The 21,911-nt window shown below is 39.4% G+C and overlaps 1 protein-coding gene across 1 annotated transcript in view; it reads right to left on the bottom strand.

The window, feature by feature from the left end:
• The window catches only part of MYO1D (myosin ID), a 399,069-nt gene that overhangs the window by 132,656 nt on the left and 244,502 nt on the right, over nt 1-21,911 (bottom strand). The window contains exons 19-21 of the mRNA XM_044675574.1: nt 19,169-19,313; nt 18,066-18,170; nt 8,618-8,731 (exon numbers count right to left, since the gene is read on the bottom strand). Coding sequence (XP_044531509.1) covers nt 8,618-8,731; nt 18,066-18,170; nt 19,169-19,313 — 364 coding nt within the window. The remainder of the gene's footprint in view (nt 1-8,617; nt 8,732-18,065; nt 18,171-19,168; nt 19,314-21,911) is intronic.

Genomic DNA, 21,911 nt, shown 5'->3' with positions numbered 1-21,911 from the left:
CTCTGAGAGCTCTATTATTTATTCTGCCCCTTTCTGTCTGAATTTCTCTATTTGCTTTCTCCTAAGCCCTAAAAAACTATCTAACAAATCATAGTCGCATCTATCTTTCAGGGGTCTGTCAGACTTTGGGAGCTCGGATTGTGTTCTTTTTTGTTATTTGTACCCTCAGTACCTGGCAGAGGGTCTCGCACAGAGCAGGCATTGAACACCTGGTTGTTAAATTGAATAGGATAGATGACTGACACATTTACTCTTCTAAACCTGCTAGACATTTCTGAGAAGGGGAGTTCTACTGAAAACCTTCTTTAGCATCTGTTACAATTCCCCATTTTTCCTTTTATGTCTTCTTGAGGACTGCTGAAACAGCAATAATATACTCTGTGTGTGTGTGTACATATGTGTGTGTATATATGTGTGTATATATATGTAATATATATATACAATATTTAAATATTCACCTTCTGTCTAGGTATCAATTCTTTTTTTTTTTAAACCCTTGCCTTCCATCTTGGAGTCAATACTGTGTATTGGCTCCAAGGCAGAAGAGTGGTAAGGGTAGGCAATGGGGGTCAAGTGACTTGCCTAGGGTCACACAGCTGGGAAGTGTCTGAGGCCAGATTTGAACCTAGTACCTCCCATCTCTAGGCCTGGCTCTCAATCCACTGAGTACCCAGCTGCCCCCCTTAGTATCAATTCTAAGACAGAAAGACAAGGGCTAAGCTAATGGGTGTTAAGTGACTTGCCCAGGGTTACACAGACAGGAAGTCTCAGAGACCAGATCAAGTCCTCCTGACTCCAGCCTGGTACTCTATCTATTGTGCTTCCAAGCTGTCCCAATAATATACTGTTTAAACATGGCTATCTTTGCTGATAGAAGGGAACAATGACATTCTAGTTATTTTGCTAGCAAATATACCTTCTTAGTTATATTTTTTCTCATGCTTACAATAGAGTTAGTTAACAACGGAATTAGTCTCAGGTGGTTAAGTAGCAGTTTGGGTAAAGGTTAGACCTGGACTCAGGAAGATCTGAGTTCAAATTCAATTTCGGTCACTTCTGGGCAAATCACTTAATCTCTGCCAAAATCAGTTTGTCTAAATTCAGTGGGTGCCTCTTTCAAATTAGGAACAAATTAGAAACTATATAAAACTTTTACCTCCCATCTTAGAATTAATACTAAGTACTAGTTCCAAGGCAGAAGAGAAGTAAGAGAGAGGCTACTGGGGTTAAGTGACTTGCTCAGAGTCATACTGTTAAGAAGTATCTGAGACCACATTTGAACCTAGGACCTCCTGGGTCTCTATTCACTGAAGCCCATTATTGATCCAAACTGGTAACATTCTTAAAGTCAGTTGCTTGGAATTCAGAACATATTTTCTCATAAAACTGTGTCACTGTTAGATTCCTCCTTAAGATCACAAAATCTCCTTAAACTTGTAATTATTATCTATAAGAATTATGTATAATTTTATCATTACAGTAGTAGATCTGTATCCTGTACCCTTAGAGACAATGAGTCCTCTGCCCTTCTCTAAGTCATAGGATTAATGGAATGGGAAGGTGAGATCTAAGTGGAGAGTGATGCTGGCCTCTTGGTTGTTCCTCACACAAGATACTTCATTTCTTGACTGCAGTCATTTTCACTGAGGAATGCATGAAGTGCTCTTCCTCCTTATCTCTACTCTTGGCTTCCCTGGATTCCTTCAAGTCTCATATAAGTACGGGTTCCACAAGAATCCTTTCCTGATCCCCTGTAAAGCTAATGTCCTCCCTCCGCTGATTATCTTCAATTTAGATTGTCCATAACTTATTTGCATGTTCTCTCCACCATTAGACTGTCAGCTCCTTGAGAGCAGAGACTGCCTTTTGCTTTTCTTTGTAAATCCAATGCTTAGTAGGTGCTTAACAAATGCGAGGTGATTGACAGGAGAGAAAATGCAAACTGCAAAAAGATGAGGAGTTTAGGGGGAGTGGCTGTCAGGAGGTTTCTCTGGTGGTTTCCAAAGAAATAGTAGCAGAGAACTCTGTTGTCAAGCAGGCTGTTCTTTACACAGATTTAGTTCTAAAGAAAAGGAAAGGAATGTGAAATAAGGGAAATAATAGAGGCAAGTTAGAAGCAGGAATGAGCAAGTCACCTATGGGCGATGTCATGCAAACTATTTGCAGGAGTAGACCATTCAGATCAGTAACAGAAGATAAGGTTTATGGGGCAGTGAAATGAAGAAAGAAGGCCTTGAAGAACTTTAAGTATGTTATAAAATAGACTGATGAAGCCACCACAGCTTTGTGTGGAGATAGGAGGGTGGGTAGAACATTTTAAAGAAATAAAATCATCCAGAACAGAGGTATGAAACTAAGGGACCTTGGACACTGTATTAACTTGAACCAGCTTAAAATATAATTGGCAAATGTTTAACAAAATAAATGTAAGTACAATGCAACATAGACAATGTTAATTTGTGGCTTTCTAAATTAATATGCAGCCTGTGGTGATCTGTTTCTATTTGAGTTTGATATCACTGATGTAGAAAGTTACCACAAGTAATCCAAGTGTGAGATGATAATAGCCTGGAGCAGGACAGGGGTGATGAAAATGTAAAAAAAAAAAAAAAAAAAAGGCATGGCATCTGAGACACCAGAGAAAAACTCTGGAAGATTAGGGTGGTGCAATGGGGAGAGAAGAGATATGAAAGTAATGCAGAATCTGTACATATCTCATGAATCAGAAGGATACAGTTTGGGTACAAACTAGGAGTTGGGAGACCTGGAGTCTAGCTTAGGCTGTGCTTTGTTGCCTAACCATGAGACACTGGACAAATGACTTCATCTCCCTGAGGCTGTTTCTTTATCTATAAAATGTGTCTGGAATTTATATCTAAGATTCTGTGATTCTGAGTTGGGAACAAGTGACAGGTTGGGGGTGGCGGCTGTTTCTGATGACCTCACTTTGTGACACATTATGAGTAGGACATCCAGATGGAGATGCCCTGGAGATAGCTCGAGATAGAGGCTAGAGTGAGTCTAATAGGCTGATTTCTAGCCTGTCACGAAAAATGTGTTCGGAATGATACAGAAAGGAGATGAACTCAACTGTGGATTACCCAGCAGGGACCACCGTGCATGCCCCATTTTGCACTAGGAAGTACTTAGGCAGCAATATTTGCTTTATTCTCTCCTTAAGATCTGATGTTCATGCTTCAGCAGATGAACTAAGAAACGAAGATAGGGACCAAGTACCAATCAAAGCCTCAGGGAGAGGTTAATTTTCAAGGAAATGTAGGGAAGGGCTAAAGAGGGGACATAAATGATTACTATCCACTGAACCATTTTGCTGCAGAGAGTGAGTGGGAGCAATGCGGGTACGTAGAATGTTATCAACTACGTTGCACATCTACAGTTTCCAAAGGACTTCTAACACGTGTTAGTGTCTCCACCAGATCCTGATGACAATCAGTGAGGGAGGTAGGATGGGATATTGGTATTCTTATTGCTCTGATGAAGATGGTGAAATTGGAGAGGTAAAGAGACATAGTCAAGGTTTTCAGAAGATTTGCTAGGTGGTCCAGTGGATAAAGTGCTGGGCACGGAGTCTGGAAGGCTCATCTTCATTACTTCAAAATGAACTTCAGACATCTACTAGCTGTGTGACCCTGGGCAAGTCGCTTAACCCTGTTTGCCTCAGTTTCCCTCATCTGTCAAATGAGCTGGAGAAGGAAATGGCAAACTGGTCCAGTATCTCTGCCAAGGAAACCTCAAATGGGGTCACACAGAGTTTGAAAGAACAAAAATGACTCAGCAACAGGAGAATTAGAATTTTGGAAAACATGTTGAAAATTGTTATTACATGTTATTGGGAAAATAAAATATTAAAAAACCAAGCAACAGAAGAGATATAGTCAAGGTTTTCAGAAGATTTGAAGTTGGAAGGGACCTTAGAGATTCATCTGGGACTGAGGTTCTTAACCTTTTTTGTGTAGTGGACTGTTTTGGTAATCTTATGAAGCATATGGACCCATTTTTAGAATAATGTTGGCAAACGCATAAAGCAAAATATGTAGGATTACAAAGAAAACTGATGAATTTGAAATGTGATTATCAAAATAGTAATTTTAAAAAAAACCAAGCTTATGATCCCCAGGTTAAGAATCTAGGCTTAGGCTGATTTAGGCTGAATCTTTTATTTTACATATGAAGAATCTGAGGCCAAGAAACCTCAGGTGACTTTACCAAGGACACACAGGTGGCCATTGGACCCCTCATTCCAGGGCTTTCCCCATTATCTCACATTGCTTCTCATTCTCAGTGGAGCTATAGAGGAGAGTTATAAAAACTCTCTATAAAAACACACTGTATAATTAATAGAATTAAGAAAAACTTTCTAATTGGGTTTGATATCAATCTGATTTTGTACTTTAAAGCTCAGAGGAAAAAACACCACTAGTGTTAAACTTAGTTTTTAAAAAAGTTTTACTTTAAATCCATCTTTACTGAGAAAATCAATCTGAACTCAAAAGAATAAACTACTCAGCATTCCACTGACAAAGTCTTTTTGGACAACTATGAGATTATGCCTGTGCAGAACAATGTTAGTTGTAGAAAACATTCCTGCAACAGCTCTATAAATGTCAAAGATGTAGACAAAGCAAAGATGTCTAATGTTATAAATAGAAGAATTGGTAATTGAACGAAGATTCTGTAACAACATGAGAGATTTTTTTTTTCATTCTCTCTTGGAGCCGGTTCTTGATGCATGTTCACAAGAAGAACCGAATTACCAATAACCACCTGGAATTTTGTTCAAATTCCCCAAGAACCAGAGAAGTACAATTGAAATATTGCCACGATGCAGTCATACATTCATTAAACTAGCAACAATAGTTAAACATAATAAAATAAGGTGAAGGTGAGATGTAAAAGACCAGTGTTTTCTGATGGCATTCTGAATGAAGTGGCACAACCTTTCTGCAAAGTGATCTGACCATATAAAATTGGAGCCCCAACCTGTTCATTCCCTTTGGCTTGTTGTTTAGTCATTTCAGCCATGTCTGACTCTTCACGATCTCATTTGGGGTTTTCTTGGCAAAGATACTGAAGTGATTTGCCATTTCTTTCTCTAAAAGCATTTTACAGAAACTGAGGCAAACAGGGTTAAGTGACTTGTCCAGGATCACCCAGCTACTAAGTGTCTTAGATCAGATTTGAACTCAGGAAGATGAGCCTTCCTGACTCTAGGGCCAACACTCTATCCATTGTGCCACGTACCACTGGCTTAGTGAACCTGTTACTAGGATTGTAACGGAAGGGCATTGTTGAAAGTTTAAAAATGATCAATGTCTATAAAAATATATTTATCCAAAATACTCAGATGGATCTCCAGTCTAGTTGATATGGGTTTTCCTTCCAATGAGGGACACAGAGCTGGGCTTGGGATTGGGAAGACTTGGGTATAGGCTTGTCACTGACACATACTGACTGTATAATCCTGTGTAAGAAATGGAATCTCTTGGTGTTCCAGACGGCTCTGTAAGACCGTAAGTGGAGAAGGGGGACAAGCATTTTATTAAACATTTACTACGTACTAGACCCTGTGCCAAGTGCTTCCAAATATTATCTCATTTGGTCCTTTCAATGACCTTGCAAGGTAGGTGCTCTTCTTATCATTCCCATTTTACTGATGAGGAGGCTGAGCAAGACAGACGTTAAATGACGTTCCCAGGGAAGCACAGCTAGCTTAAGTGTCTGGGGCCAGATCTGAACTCGGGTCATTCTGATGTTAGGTTTGCTCTCTATCCCCCGTACCTCAAACTTCCTTATACAATCTAGCTGTGGCCTAGGAAGGTGCTGATCCCCCAGTAGAGAAAATTTCCTCATTAGGAACCTTCACGCCAATGAAATCACAAGACTGGACAATTCCCTTATATAACAGAGATCTTGACCCATCCAACCCTGTTCCCCCTGGGTCACTCTGGTCCATGCCTCCAGCCTCACAGATGGGAACCTTCCTAGAGCTCTGCTCACATCCCAAGGATACCAAGGAAGCAGGTCCCTTGACTCCTGTTCTCTCTATATGCTCAGCCCATCACCTTGTTCTCTTAAACATTTCTTTGACATCATCTTTTCCACCATTTCTTTGTGATCTCTTGCTTGTAATGAGTTGCAAACTTCATATTGCTATTGTCTGCCTCGTCCTTTGGGAGATCCTTAGTTTCTGTTTTTAATGATTTTTAAAAATGAGAATAATCAACATAAACCCATGGTAGACCACATTGTTTTTTTTAAGCCCTTACCTTCCATCTTGGAGTCAATACTGTGTATTGGCTTCAAGGCAGAAGGGCTAGGCAATGGGGGTCAAGTGACTTGCCCAGGGTCACACAGCTGGGAGATAGACCAAATTGCTACTATTATGCAGTTGACCAAAAGATGGGAGAGCTGTTTTGTACTGTATATTGCCTGTTGGAGAGAAAGCAAACCATTTGCTTCTATAAAGCAAAATGCTGCCTTCAATGCAGCAAAACTGCGTGGCATCTTCCTGACTTTCAGAAACCTGGAGAAGGGAGCCTTCAGCAGCCTTTCAATTGTTTTGTCTCCACTAGGCATACTTGGTCTAATCTAGTGACTTTTCACTCTGCTTTCTTGGGCAGCCCAATGTTGCAGTAGGTAGAGCACTGGGCCTGGAGTCAGGAAGATCTGAATTCAATGATGGCCTTAAATACTTACTAGTGGGGTAACCTTGGCCAAGTCACTTGACCTCAGTTTCCTCAACTGTAAAATGAGGATAATAATAGTACCTAATTCAAAGGGTTATTGTGAGGTTTAAATGAGATAACACTTGGAAAGTACTTAGAATAGTGCCTGGTACATACTTCTCCTCTTGGGTGCCATTTCTACCTTCTCTAAAACTGGTGGATAGCTTGAGTGTTCTATTGGCATCCTTATGGAGAGGATACACCTCATAGGAGAACTACAGCCAAGACCCCAGCAAGTTGGATGGACTCTCTATGGTGGCCTTGTAGGAGATCATGTATAATACTTGCCCAGGATGGGCAGCCAGGAATGGGAAGGGAAAAGTCCTGCTGATGAGATCATAGACCCTGGTGAGCATCTGATTTAACAAAGTGAATAAACACTTAAACCTATGGAAATGATGTGTCTTGGGGCCAAGGTGGTTTGGTTTCTGTATCTCCAGGGTTGAGTACTCAGTAGGTGTATAATGTTGTTGTTTGGTCATTTCAGTCATGACCGACTCTTCCAAACACCCATTTGGAGTTTTCTGGCAAAGACACTGGAGAGGTTTGCCATTTCATTCTCTAGATTATTTTACAGAGGAGGAAAGTGAGGCAAGCCAGTTTAAGTGGCTTGTACAGGGTCACAGAGATAGTGTCTGAGGCTGGATTTGAACTCAAGAAGATGGCCCAGCATTGCACCCACGACCTAGCTGCCCCGATAGTAGGTATATATAGTAAATACTTATGGACTTTAATTCAATATATTTTTGTACATTTTCTTTGTTAGTTATAAAACTTAAACTTTTTACCAGTCAAAAAATTCTTCCTAAAAATTAGGAACATCCAGAGTGTGATGGAAAGAGCTGACCCCAGTGCAAATAGCAGCCCTCCTGCTTACTGCCTATGTCACCTCGGGCCAATGTCATTTAATCTCTCTGAGCCTTGACGGGTCCATCTATAAAAGGAGGGGGATGGGTTGGAAGAATAAGTTAATGAAAAAGCATTTACTGTGTGTCAGCAGTGGGCTATAAATGGAAAAAGGGAGACAGCCTTCCTTAGCGGGCTTACTTTCTAATGGGGAGAGGTGCCCAAGGAAGGAAGCTTTGGAATGGGGAGTCCCAGGGATGGTGAGTGCAGGCCAGAGGGCAGTTTCCCAACACACCCTTTTCAGAAGCAATGGCAGTATTGATTTGACTACTGGGCTCAGGCTAAAGGGTGAAAAGTGAAGAGGGCGAGGGGAGGAGGAAGAGAAAAGAGGGAAAATAGGTAGGGGAGCAGGAAGATGGTAAGATAGCCTGGGTGGATGGCTGGGTGAATGGAATGTGAAGGTTAAATGTGGTTTGCAGCTATATTTACTAGCTATATGACCCCAGGTAAGTCATTTAACCCTATTTGCCTCAGTTTCCTCATCTGTAAAATGAGATGGAAATAGCAAACCACTTCAGTATCTTTGCAAAAAAAAACCCAAATCAGGTAAAAAAGAGTCAGATAAGACTGAACAACCCCATGGAAAAGCATCCAGGTAGGTACAATTGGCTAGGTAAGTTTGCAGGCACTTAGCCACAACAAAGACAATGGGTCCTAGGGCAGCAACACCATGGATGAGTGGATTAACTTTCCCAGGACCTAGTGGCATGGATTCTGGTGATCCAGTGCAGAGAGTGCTGGTCCAGGTCAGGGAGAAGAAGGGTGGTGAAAGCAGGCAGATGGCAAAACGGCTTAAGGGGAAGGCTGGATGCGATATGAAGGTGTGATGCATCATCTAACATAGTGTGTTCACCAGGGTTCACTCCTTTTTCCTCTCTAAGACTTTTCATATCACTGACCAATACAATGCATTAAGACCAAAACTGCAGAAGGACCACAGAGATTGGTCAGCAGTTGGTACTTACGTTATAGAGGGGGATGGTCTTCATCACTTTATACTGTTTGGTGGGGTCCATCTTATACAGGTGACGATCAGTGACAAAAATGGCTCTATCTTCCACTTTACTAAATCGATTTACCTAGGAGAAAAACAATCCAGAGAATACCCTTAGGCAGGAAGAAATGTTGTCTAAAAAACACCCAGAAGATGCAGTGAGTGGCTTTTGAGACCCTCAGACAAGAATGTCAGCAGCATTGACTGATTTAAGTCTATGGACTTCAAAAGAATCCATGAGGAGCCCTAAAATGTAAGAGATAGTTTCTACATTAATGAGATTTTACATTTGAATAGGTCAAATACAATAGTAGTAAAACATATGCCAGCATAATGAATAATTATACAGGGTGTCCCAAAAGTTTTAGTGTAGTTTTTAAGCTATTCAAGTGTATCTTTCAAGATGAAGATAATATTAAAGACACACTTTAATGCCTTAAAACTGCACTATCTTTGTCTTGAGGGAGGCTGATGCCCTAGTACTTAGCTAAGCCTAGTAATCTTTCCTTATTTCTACCCAATAAGGTCTCAGAAGGTTCAAGTGCTACTAGTTAACTTATATCTAATTGCTTATTATACCCCACCTCATCTTCAGCTTTTCTTCTACTTACTTTGTATCTCAGTTTTCTCAATAATTTTTTTTAAAAGCAAGTTGGATAAAGTGAGCTCTTGGGTCTATTTCTAGTTCTAGGATTTTAACGGTACTGCCAACAATAATTTACCAACAGACTCTTGCCCCCTTGATATACAAATCTCAATCCCACCTGACTAAGATGTTGCCTTATCCTCTCGCTAAAATAATCTAAATCCCAGCTCAAGTCCCATCTCCTCGCTGAAGATTTTCCCAATGACTCTAGAGCCACACTTAACCCCCTTTGCTGAGCTCAGACACCACTTGGAATCAGTATAACAATTTTGGTCCATGATTGTTCTTGAATTGCTTCCCAGACGTTACATTTCTTCTTAAGCTCTTTGAGGGCAGTAAAAGAGCGTCATACTCTTTTGAATGTATTAAGTGCTGGTACTCAATGATAAGATGTTGACTGGTCCTAATGCTACTTCTCTCCTCACACCCTCTGGGATTTTCAGGAGCTCTTGCATCTCCCTCCCCAGTTCTGAGCCTACGATTTGGCTGCCCTCCGATGATGGGGGAAGGACCAAAAAATTCCCAAGGGCTGGAGGGAAGAACCCCGAGAGGGTAATGTCTGCAGTGCCACTTATCCAGCTTGGTCTCAGACCAGAGCTTCACCTTTGGATTAATAGAAGGGAACACTGGATTTGTAGCTTTTAATTAGTAATGCCACAGCTCCACTTTATTACTGTAGCTAATTGAGATATGAGTATACAGCTGTTCACAAGTGGCCTGGGAATTTGTGGAGAATGACTTATTTATTTAGCCCCCCAGAGAGTTGGAAGTTATTTGTATTAATTCATTTTACCATATATTTAAAAGCTTCCTCCTGTGAGGAGAGGATGGGCTAGGTGCTGAAGCTGGTGCAAAGATTAGATATCTTTACCTGGGGGCCTGCCTTCAAGGATCTTATAGTCTATTAGGCAGACATAACACAGGCACAAACAACCATCGTTTGAGAACCTTCAAACCACCTTATTTATAATGGAGTGCTTGCTGCCTGCTTCTTCTTTCTTCCCCAAATCTGCTAGATTTGCAATACCATCTTCCCACAATTAATCAAGTCATAGTGATGGTGCATTGTTGTTTCTGTAAGGTACTAATAATATTGAGAACTGCCAGTCTACTGCAGCCACATTTTCTTTTTAAGGATTTAGAAATTTCCACGGAAAAAACGGACGGGGCCAACAATGCAAAAAGCAACAGGCCTTTACTACAGGAGACATTTTGTCCCCTCTAAGGGAAGGCATCTGAAGTAGAGGCTGGAGCAAGAGAAGACAAGGCAAGGATATACGATTACCCAGGAGACCAGGATCCAGCCAGATACCTTGAGGGCTATCTATAATATGCAGTAATCATAGGGGAAGTCTGGGCAATGGATGAAAGGCTATAGCAGGAAAGGGATCAGGACACAGTATCCAATCTATACTAGGCACTCAATTTTCCTCTCAGTTTGTTGCATGTACCCCAGACTTGTCCTATACAAAATTTCTCACTGATGTGGAAGAGGGTCAGACGTTTAAAGGAAGGGACAGTCTGGTTTTCTCATATCTAATGTCACAGACAGGTGGTAGCTAGAAGTGTCCACCAAAGAGAATTTAGTTGTGGGGTAAGGAGGTACTAACAGAGGGGACAGGATACTATGGGCAAGAATTAATAGAACTAAAAAAATAAAAAAAAATCTCTAAAACCAGAAGTTTTTTTTTAAGCTTAAATTTTTTGATCATTTTTAATCTTTGGAAAAATTATTTCTTAAAACATATCTTTTGGGGCAGCTGGGTAGCTCAGTGGATTGAGAGCCAGGCCTAGAGACGGGAGGTCCTAGGTTCAAATCTGGCCTCAGACACTTCCCAGCTGTGTGACCCTGGGCAAGTCACTTGACCCCCATTGCCTACCCTTACCACTCTTCCACCAAGGAACTAATACACAGAAGTTAAGGGTTTAAAAAATATTAAAAAAAACAACATATCTTTTGGCTTATTAGGCCTAACTTAAGTCAAGCTACAAGCCCTGGCTAATTTGATATATTAAGGTTAAAAATCAATGTAACTTAAAAACTCTTTCAGATTTGAGAAAGGGAGATCATTTTACAGAATCAAGATTCCTTTCAGTAACATTGCTGCTTGCTCAAGTGTAAAAAGACCTTTGAATTACCTGAATCATCCATGATCTCCTCTAGATAAGCTTGCTGTGAAAAAAAAAACCCCAACCAAAACCTGATGGAGGGCTGTGCTTTTCAGGATGATGGAGTTTCTGGAAAGACCAAGACTTTTCAAACTTCTAAGATGCTTTTTTACCTTGAAAGAACTACATGCCTAGATGTCTTTAGTAATTGTTCTCTGTCTACAAAAGGTAACTTTACATTCTATCTTTAAGGAGAACCCATTTCCATTCCATAAAAAGATATCTTTTTTTTTTCTTACTCCAAATCAGTGATGTTTACCATTTTGTTTTTGAGACATCTGAGTGCTATTTCCCTTTTCACATGTAAAATGAGAGAACTAGTCTACAGTTTTCCCAGTTTGAAATACCATAAATCTAGAAAAGGAGAGTCTAAAGAGGGAAAGAGGGCAGTGTGGACCAGTTGAAAGAATACTGGATTTGGGATAGAAGGACCCGAATTTGAATTCTATCTCTATCAGTTATTATCTGTGCTCTTTTTTCAATGACCCTCTCTGGGCTTTAGGATCATAGATCTTAAAATAGGACCTCAAAGGCCATCTGATATGACTTCTTCATTTCATAGAAGAGGAAACTGAGGATCAAAGAAGGTAAGTAACTGGGGCCAAGGTCACACAATAGCAAGTGGAAGACTTGAATTTTAGTCCACTGCCTTCAAATTCAGTGCTCTTTCCATGAACCATCTTAGTTTCCTCGTTTGTAAAACAAGATGTTTCACTATATGATGTCTAAGGTCTTTTTCACATCTGAAAGAGAAAATCTGATGACTCTCTAGGGCACCAGAGAAGGCAAGATGGAAGAGGTGTTGCATAGGTACTCAACAGTCATGGATTGAAGTTCAAAGATGAGAGAGGCCATTCTGGCAACAGTTTGACCAAATGCATGGAGGATTGCAATGTGTGTATATGGCAGGTGGGAGTCCAATCAAAGTTATAGTAGATCATACAGAGCATATTGGGCAGTGTTATATCAGCTAGAGTTGGAAAAGAAGCTGCCCAGGTTCCTGATGGCCAAGTCTGATGACCATGGGCACACCATCTCTCCTTTCAATAAACTCCAGTGGTTTCCTATTGCTTCTAGGATCAAATATAAGCCCCTTTGTTTGACATGTAAAGCCCTTCATAACCTGGTCAATTCTTACCTTTCTAGTCTTCCTAAGTCCCTTCCCCTTGTACTTTGTGACCCAGTGACACTGATCTCATTAGTGCTCCTTGCACAAGAAACTCCATCTCCCAATTTGGGAATTTTCACTGGCTGCCCCTTATGTCTGGAATTCTCTGCCTCTTCAACTTTACTGCCTGGCTTCTCTGGCTTCCTTCAAGTCCCAGTTAAAATCCAATCTTCCACAAGAAGCTTTTCCAAACTCACTTAAAGCTAGTACCTTCCCTTTGCTGGTTATCTCTAATTTGGTCTAATTCGTATGGAGTTTTTGCATTCTATCTCTTCTATTCAGACTGTGATCTTCTGGAGAACCATAGCTCCTCCTTTTATATTCTCTTTGCTTAGCACAGTGTCTGGAATAGGGTGGGTAGGCACTTAATAAATGCTTTGTTGACTTGACAAATCATTTCTTTTTATACGAAATTAGACATTTAAAAAATGAGTACCTATTTTAGTGTTTGGGTTTTTCAAGGGCTGTTCCTATCTTATTGCAACTGCCAGTTAAAACCGAGATCCATTTTATTATTAAGAATTATTGCATTAATGCATTGCTGGTGGAGCTGTGAACTGATCCAACCATTCTGGCTGGCAATTTGGAATTATGCTCAAAGGGCTATAAAAGAATGCCTGCCCTTTGATCCAGCCATAGCATTGTTGGGTTTGTACCCCAAAGAGATCATAGATAAATAGACTTGTACGAAAATATTTATAGCTGCGCTTTTTGTAGTGGCAAAAAACTGGAAAATGAGGGGATGCCCTTCAATTGGGGAATGGCTGAACAAATTGTGGTATATGCTGGTGATGGAATACTATTGTGCTAAAAGGAATAATAAAGTGGAGGAATTCCAGGTGAACTGGAAAGACCTCCAGGAACTGATGCAGAGCGAATGGAGCAGATCCAGGAGAACACTGTACACAGAGACTGACATACTGTGGTAAAATCGAATGTAATGGACTTCTGTACCAGCAGCAATGCAATGACACAAGACAGCTCTGAGGGATTTATGGTAAAGATGCTACCCACGTTCAGAGGAAGGACTGCAGGAGAGGAAACATATAAGAAAAACAACTGCTTGAACGCATGGGTCGGGGTGGACATGATTGGGGATGTGGACTAGAAACAACCACACCAATGCAACTAACAACGATATAGAAATGGGCCCCGAACAAGGACACATGTTACAACCAGTGGAAATGTGCATCAGCCATGGGTGAGGGGAGAGTGGGGGGGTGAAGGGGAAAATAGGGGTATGAAGCATGTAATCAGGTTAAAAATGAATATTAATAAATGTATAAAAATAAAAAAATAAAAAAAGAATTATTGATATTTTTGATTATTAAGAATTTCACCCACTAGCGAAATCATGACATTTTATGAATTGGTGGCTTTTCTTTTTGTGCTTCTTTCTTCCTACTTACATGCTGTAATGATCAGGAAAATGTAGTTTTCATATAATTGATATTCACAGAAGGTATAGCTTTCATGTTGACTATGCATTCTCAAAGCAGAGCTAGTCCATAGCAAACATTTGCCAATTTGGTAGACCTGATGTGAGGACACTCTTTGCTTTCAATGGTGAGACAGAACATTCTGCATCTGATACATGGCTTTATGAAATTGATGTAGCAAAACTGGAATTTGGTAAATATTACTGAAGATTCTTCTAAGGGAAACATTAAAATTCTGCAACTTGAGAGTTTTAAAGAAGTGCATTCCAAAGCTATACTCTAATGTATAAATTCTGTAAGATCAAGGGATTCTTGAAATCACAAGGAAGTCTTGTTCCTAGGAGACAGAAATAGCTACAAGGCATTTTATAATTCATTAGGTACTTGCTGGTTTGGATGATACAATCATGTATTTGGGGAATTTTTTAGCTAAGGCAATTAGCCTTCAAAACTTCAAACCATTTACATAGAATGTTTTGCAGATGAGACAAATCATACTATTTGAGGTGAAAGGGAGAATAGGAGATGGAAAAAACTGTAAAGTTCCAAAATAAGGAGAAAAAAGAAGCAGGTGCAAATTGTTTCAGTTGTAATAAGGGGAATAAATGTTCCTAGGTAAGAACAAATAATTGCTGGCTAGCAAATGGGAAAATACCAACAGGGATCAAAGGGTCCAATGCTACAGATTTGTAGCTAATGGAGAAGTTCTCACATTCACAGGTAAAATGCAGAATCAGTGTTACATTCAATGACTTTTGATGTGAGGATAACTATAACTCATACGGAATCTCTTATAGAGCTGTTGGTTGAATATTGGTAGCAGGGAATGAGAGGGAATTCGAGAACTGGAAGAATTTGAGAATTGAATTTTAGATACTATCTAGCACATTTATATCCTTTGCTATTATTGTGCCATGGTTTCCTTTGACAATCTGGTGATACCTATTGCTCCTTCTCAGAATCATGTTTTCAAATGCATTAAACACACAGGATTACACAGGAAACCAATTATGCTGAAACAGTTGTCAAAATAATCATTTTTTTTAAACCCTTAATTTCGGTGTATTGTCTCATAGGTGGAAGAGTGGTAAGGGTGGGCAATGGGGGTCAAGTGACTTGTCCAGGGTCACACAGCTGGGAAGTGGCTGAGGCCGGGTTTGAACCTAGGACCTCCTGTCTCTAGGCCTGACTCTCACTCCACTGAGCTACCCAGCTGCCCCAAAATAATCATTTTTAAAACCCAAGTTCATAGATGTGAGGTTAAGAATCTCTGATCTAGTCGAACCACCTCATGTTAATAAGATGGGAAAACTGAGGCCCAGAGAGGTTAAATAACTTGTTTTAAGGTCACATAAAAAATAGAAATGGGATTTAAAGCAAGAGCCTCTGACAGCAATAGTAGTCTTTTTTTAAAAATTCAGAAAATTAGCATTCATTTAAAAATTTTCCATATGATTATTTATGGTTTTGCCTTCTTCTGGAAACTGTTCATATCCTTTGACTATTTATCAATTGGGGAATGGTTCTTATTTTTATAAATGATTCAGTTTTTTTATATATTTGAGAAATTACCTTTATCAGAGAAATTTGCTACAAAGTTCCCCCCCCCCCATTTTCCTGCTCTTTCTAATTTTGGTTAGGTTGGTTTGGTTTTTGCAAATCCTTCTTAATTTAATATATAATAAAATTTATCCATTTTACTTCCCAGGATCCTCTGTATCTCTTATTTGGTCATAGACTACACCCTTATCCATATATCTGAGAGGTAACTTTTTCCATGCTCCTCTAATGTATTTATGATATCACTATGTTTAAATGATGTACCCATTTTGATAGGTGATCTATGCGTAGTTTCTGCCAGACTGCTTTCCAGTTTTCCCAGAAATTTTTTGTCAAAAAGTGAATTTCTGCTCCTAATCTTGGATCTTTGGGTTTATCAAAGAGAAGATTACTAATGTCATTTACTACTATTTATTCTATAACCAATTTATTCAACTAATCCATGACTCTATTTCTTAGGCAGTATCAGATTATCTAGATCAGTGATGGGCAAACTATGGCCCGGCCTGTGGGCCAGATGTGGCCCCCTGAAATGTTCTATCCCACAGCGAGACATTATTCCCAATCTGACAAATACAACGAGTAGGATACAATACAATGAAACTTGGAAAGAGTTGTCTTAGAAACTGACAGATGAGCATTTCCTTTCCTTTGGTCCCTTCTTTAAAAAGTTTGCCCATCACTGGTCTAGAGTGATTACCTCTTTGTAAGATGGTTTGAAATTTGGTATTGCAGGGCCACCTTCCTTCATATTTGTTTCTTTAATTACTTTATATTATTGATCTTTTGTTCTTTCAGAAGAATTTTGCTATTTTTTTTCTAGTTTCATAAAATAGTTCATTGATAGTATGACTGTCCTGGTACTGAATAAGTAAATTTAGATAGATTTATTGTCTGTGTTATATTAATACAAATGCTAATTAATATTTCTCCGATCATTTTGTAATTGTGTTCATAAGTTCCTGGTTGTGTCTTAGCAAGTAGCCTCCCAAATATTTTATACCGTCTACAGTTGTTTTAAATGGAAATCTCTTTCTATCTCTTCCTGAAATTAATGTGTATTTATTTTTTATCCTGTAACTTTGCTAAAGTGATAATGGTTTAGCTAGTTTTTTAGTGGATTCTCTAGGGTTCTTTCAGTGTGCCAACCTATCATCTTCAAAGGGTGAAAGTTTTATTTCCTTATTACCTATTCTTATTTCTTTAATTTCTTTTTCTTCTTTCATTGCTATAATCAACTTTCCTAGGAAAATACTTAATAGTGATGGTGATAAAGGACAACCTAAGGAATGCTGGGCTTTTCCATAAGACTTACTGCTGAAACCTCTTTTATGTGTGTTATCTCCCCCTATTAGAATGGGGGCTCATTGAGAGCAAGGCTTGTCTTGTCTTTCTGTTTTCGTCTCAGGGCTTAGCAGAGTGTTTTAGAGGCAGCAAGTGATAAGTAAATGTTGATTCATTCATTTGTTTGTGCCTAGATGCCCAGCTTGCCTCTCCTTTCTATTACCAATTCTATATGGCCTCGTTTCTTTGTCTCCAAGGTCCTGATACTACTGTTTCACCAAGTAGTTAGTCTTTTCTATGTGTACTGAAATGGTCAGAATTGGACCTAGAGTAGCAGCATCCCTCTTCCCCCTGCACCTCCATTATGTTATCTGCTGAGAAATAAAATTGTCAGTAGGACAATCAAAAAACCATCTACTTTAAGCAACATGGGACCTCCAGTCCAAGTCCAGGGGTAGTTGAAGCCCCTATCAATGCTCGATCATTTGTCTTTGTGCCACATTTCTGTACCTGGAATTCAGCATCAAATGCTCCATTTTAGTGGCCAGTCATAAAAGATTTCCCATCACAATGATTCCTCTATTTTCCCTTTTTTACTCTTTCTCCTTTGTCCGCCAACCTATTTCTCCTGTCAAGTTTGTGGATTTCACAAAGAGATATAGCAAATATGACTTTTGATACTGACTCAGTATATCCCAATTTAGGTTCTTTAGAGCAATAACTACCTTTTTTTGTAAGAGATCTCTCTGGAAGTCTGGCGAAACCTCTCTCAGAATAAATTTTTTTTTAAACCCTTACCTTCCATCTTGGAGTCAATACTGTGTATTGGCTCCAAGGCAGAAGAGTGGTAAGGGTAGGCAATGGGGGTCAAGTGACTTGCTCAAAGTCACAGGGCTGGGAAGTGTCTGAGGCCAGATTTGAACCTGGGACCTCCCGCCTCTAGGCCTGGTTCTCAGTTCACTGAGCTACCCAGTTGCCCCCTCTCAGAATAATTTGAGAAAAAATACATATTATTAAAAAATGAAGCCAATTATATTGAAATATAATTGCCCACATTTAAAAAAAATGACAAATTTTCATGGACTCACCCAGTTAAATTAAGCCCTGTTCTAAGGTTACAAAGTCAACAAACTCTTTTTCTACCTTTCCTTACCTTGCGGACATGGCAGGAAAACAGAACATTCATGTATTTGTCCTTCCGCTTCAGTTCATTGGCAACAGGGACAAAAGTGCCTGTGGTCTGAGGAGTGTCTGGTTTCTGAAAAGCAAAGTCAAGAAGGGAGGATAAGCTAAGCTGGAGATGCATGCGCGGATGGGTAGAGATAGCCCAGCCATGGGGTTCGTAATGACTCACAAAAGATTTACTACTAATAAAATTTATTGCACAAAAAATGATTTCTATAGATATTCTTCTTTGCAACGATATTCATGCCATTTCACACATGTCTCTTTTTGGTCTTCCTACGTAGACTCTAAACTCTGCAAAAGTTGGTAGAAGTCCAAGTTCAGAGAGGTCCTTAACCTTGTCTGTGTCATAAACCCTTTGGGCAGTCTGGACAAATCTATGGACTTCTTTTCAGAATCTTTTTTTTCACTAACCACAATTAAATTTATCATTCTTTTAATTTTGTTCAAATGTAATTGGAAAACATGAAAAAAATACCATAGAACAAAATTGAAAGAATGCTAAGTTGTGGTTACTGAAAAGTAAATATGTAATTTTTTCATCAGAGTTCATAGACTCTATGAAATCTGTTCACAGATCCAGGCCAACAATCCTTGTTTTAGGCAAATAGAGAAAGAGAATGAGACTAGGGAGAAGATCAGAAGCCACAGATGAAGATATTTATTTGGGGAGAATAATCTACATACAAGTTATAGTTGAAAGAGAGAAAGAAGACTCCCCAAAGAAGTAAATAAAGAGGGAGAAGAGTAAGGGGATCATTGACTAGACTCTGAAGAGTACTGCATATGCATGTGCCACAGTTATCAATTTTTTTAGGGGATAAACCTGAAGGAGTTTCCAAATACATTAGGTTGGAGTGTCCATTAACTTGGTAAATTTTCCTTTTTTAGGAAAATCTGTTATTTTAAGTTATGTATTGAGTTATATATATATATGTGTATATATATATAAGTTTTAAGTTATTTTCTCTCAACAGTTTCTAAGGGACAAATTGTGCATCTATATGTGTGTGGGTGCATGAGACGATGTACAGAAAAATAGTAGAATTCAAATTAAGTCTCTGTACTCACTGATGCAAGGTAATTTCCTTCCCAGGCTCTCTGTAGGCCAAGGTCAGCTCTATGGCCTTTTAACATTTCCATGGCAGCAACCTTTGCCCTGACCTGGGGCAAGTCTGCAGGGGGTATGCTCCGGATAAGTTGTGTTGCTCTCCATCTATAAGAAAATCAGAAAATCTGGAATACATATCACACTGGTATATCTCCATGGTCTTAGGCAAGATCTTTCCATTCTTGGAACACTTAAATTTCATATTCATAGGTAAGTCAAAGATATCTGTGTTCTTCTTATTCTGAAAAAAAGAATGCTAGATGCTCCCTTGAAACTACCCAGTTGGAGTCAACAAGTATTTATCAATTATTTACTGGGTTCAAGATATTGCCTTTGCCCTTAAAGAGTTCACTGTCTAGAAAGGAAAATGATGTGCATAAATAAATGATATAAGCCATAATGAGAAAAGGGCAAAAGGAGGGATTGAATGGAGAGCCATGAGATTGGGAGAAGGAAGTCTTATCTAAGTGGTGAAATTAGGGAAAATTTCATAGTAGAAATGGTAGAACTAGATCTCAAAAGCAGAGAAGGATTTTAACAGGCAGAGATAGAGAGGGAACCCTGCGCAGAAATGGGGGAAAAGAGACCCAAATGCACAGAAAGAGTAGAGACTGTTCAGGATTGGGGAATGCCTCATAGTCTGGTGTGGCCAAGTGATGGAGGATATGATAAGGCATAGAGTGAAGTGAGGCCACAAAAGTATGTTGGAGGCATATGAATATCACAGAAAGGAGTTTGTATTTAACTCTGTGGGAGATGGAGGGCCATAGAAGGTCTTGGATCAAGAGTGATGTGATCAGCCATACATTGGGAGCATTGTGATGGAGAGAGAGAAAAATGGCAGGAAAGACAAATGAGGAAGCTGATAGAATGGTCCATGTAAGAGGTAAGACAAGGATGATTCAGGAGAGGGGCAATGAAAAAGCTGGGAAAAGACGTAATTGCCAAATGATAGGTACGAACTGAGGACTCTGGGATTTCAAAGGAGTAGGAGATTCTATAAACAAATGTTTATGTGAAAATGGTTATGTTGCTTAAGGCTTGAGTATCTGGGATGGAATAAGTATTTGGTCAGCAGCATAAGGCCTCTGACAGTATTTATAATGGAATGATAGGTTGAGAAGGGACTCTAAGAGATAATGAATACAACTCTCTCATTTTGTAGTCAAGAAAACCAGAGCTTAGAGATTATATGTGACTTGCCATGGGTTACATGTCTAGCAGATGTCTGTGGCAGGACTTGAACTCATGATCTTGACTCTAAGTCAAGCTCTATTCACTGAATTACCAATCCAATTGCTTTGCTTGGTGCACAGAAACTTCTGACATACTTAAGGGATATCACATTGTTCCTATTGCTTAGACAAGAGGAAAACAGAAAATCTTGGTAGAAGCTTCCATATATAATAAGCCTTTTATTTTTACTTTTTTCTGGGTTATACACAGGTTTTCATATATCATAAAACCAAAATTCCAAAACATATGCCCAAATAAATAGGTGAAAAATCTATGCGTCCATCTGCATTCTGACTCCACCAGTTCTTTTTCTGGAGATGGATAGCATTCTTTCTCAAAAGTCCCTCAGAATTGTCCTGGATCATTGTACTGATAGTAGCTAAGTCTATCATAGTTGATCATTTCATAATATTGTTACTGTGTACGATGTTTTTCCAGTTCTGTAATAAGCCCGTTTTAGTCACATTTCTTTTTCAGGTTTCTCCAGGTCCAATTCTCTTAAAAAAAGACAGTGCCCTTGGGGTGCAGAGCCTCTAGCTCCATTATAGTCACTTTGGATACTATCTCTTGGATAGGGATTGAATGAGATCAAGGAGGTCCTGGGGAGTGGCTTTGGGTGGCTTAGAGCAACATAGGTTGGCCAGAAGGTCCCTCGCACTTTGAGAAAGCTTCTGAGCTCTCGACACAAGACAGGTGACCTGGAAAACTGTCACCTAAGAGTTGTTTCTCTCACAACGGAAACCATTTCCAGAAGAAATGAGAGCCAGTGCTCATTTCTGTCCCTTTCTTCTCATCAGGCAAGATGGAGCTAAATGCTCCATATCTGGAGAGTTTACATTTAGTGGGTTCCTTTTTCAGAATGAGGCTAGCTGTCCTCATTGCCTCGAGAGTATTCTATGGCTTCGTAACATAATGGATGCATTCTGGAGGCACCATGACTTTTCAGCTTTAGTCACCCTACTGTAAGAAGGGCACCATTGTGATTTCTCTTCTTTAGGGACTATTAGAGGTGGTGCCAAGCCATGTCTTGGTTACCCTCTAATCAAGTTATGACATCAGAGACAGAAACCACAGGAAATGGAAGATTCTTCCATGCTATGTATTTGGATCAGAGTGAACAAAACACTAGTGAAGAGGAATCTGAAAGATGACTTTTGTATTGGAAGAATTTGGGAACAAAATGTTGAAAATTCCTTTCTGCTTAACTAATGCTTTAGATTAGGGACTAGGCTTCTGGGGACCTAATCTTAGATTCAGAAACATTCTACAGAGGAAAGTAATTAAAGGAGCCAAGAGGCAACAGTCATATTTTCAAAGGAATAGATGAGAAACACTTAACAGATCAAGAATCAGTCTTTATTTTTTTTTTGAGGCTTGGTTGTTTTATTCATATTTCCTCTAATACAACACTAGCTCCTTTATTTCCTAAAAAACTAAGGAATGGTCTGGTGTTCACAGTAAATACTC

Source organism: Gracilinanus agilis, chromosome 4 (assembly GCF_016433145.1).
Source record: "Gracilinanus agilis isolate LMUSP501 chromosome 4, AgileGrace, whole genome shotgun sequence".
In the NCBI taxonomy this organism is placed as follows: domain Eukaryota; kingdom Metazoa; phylum Chordata; class Mammalia; order Didelphimorphia; family Didelphidae; genus Gracilinanus; species Gracilinanus agilis.
Note: the sequence above shows the minus strand (reverse complement) of the source record. Positions and strands in the feature narration are given on the sequence as shown.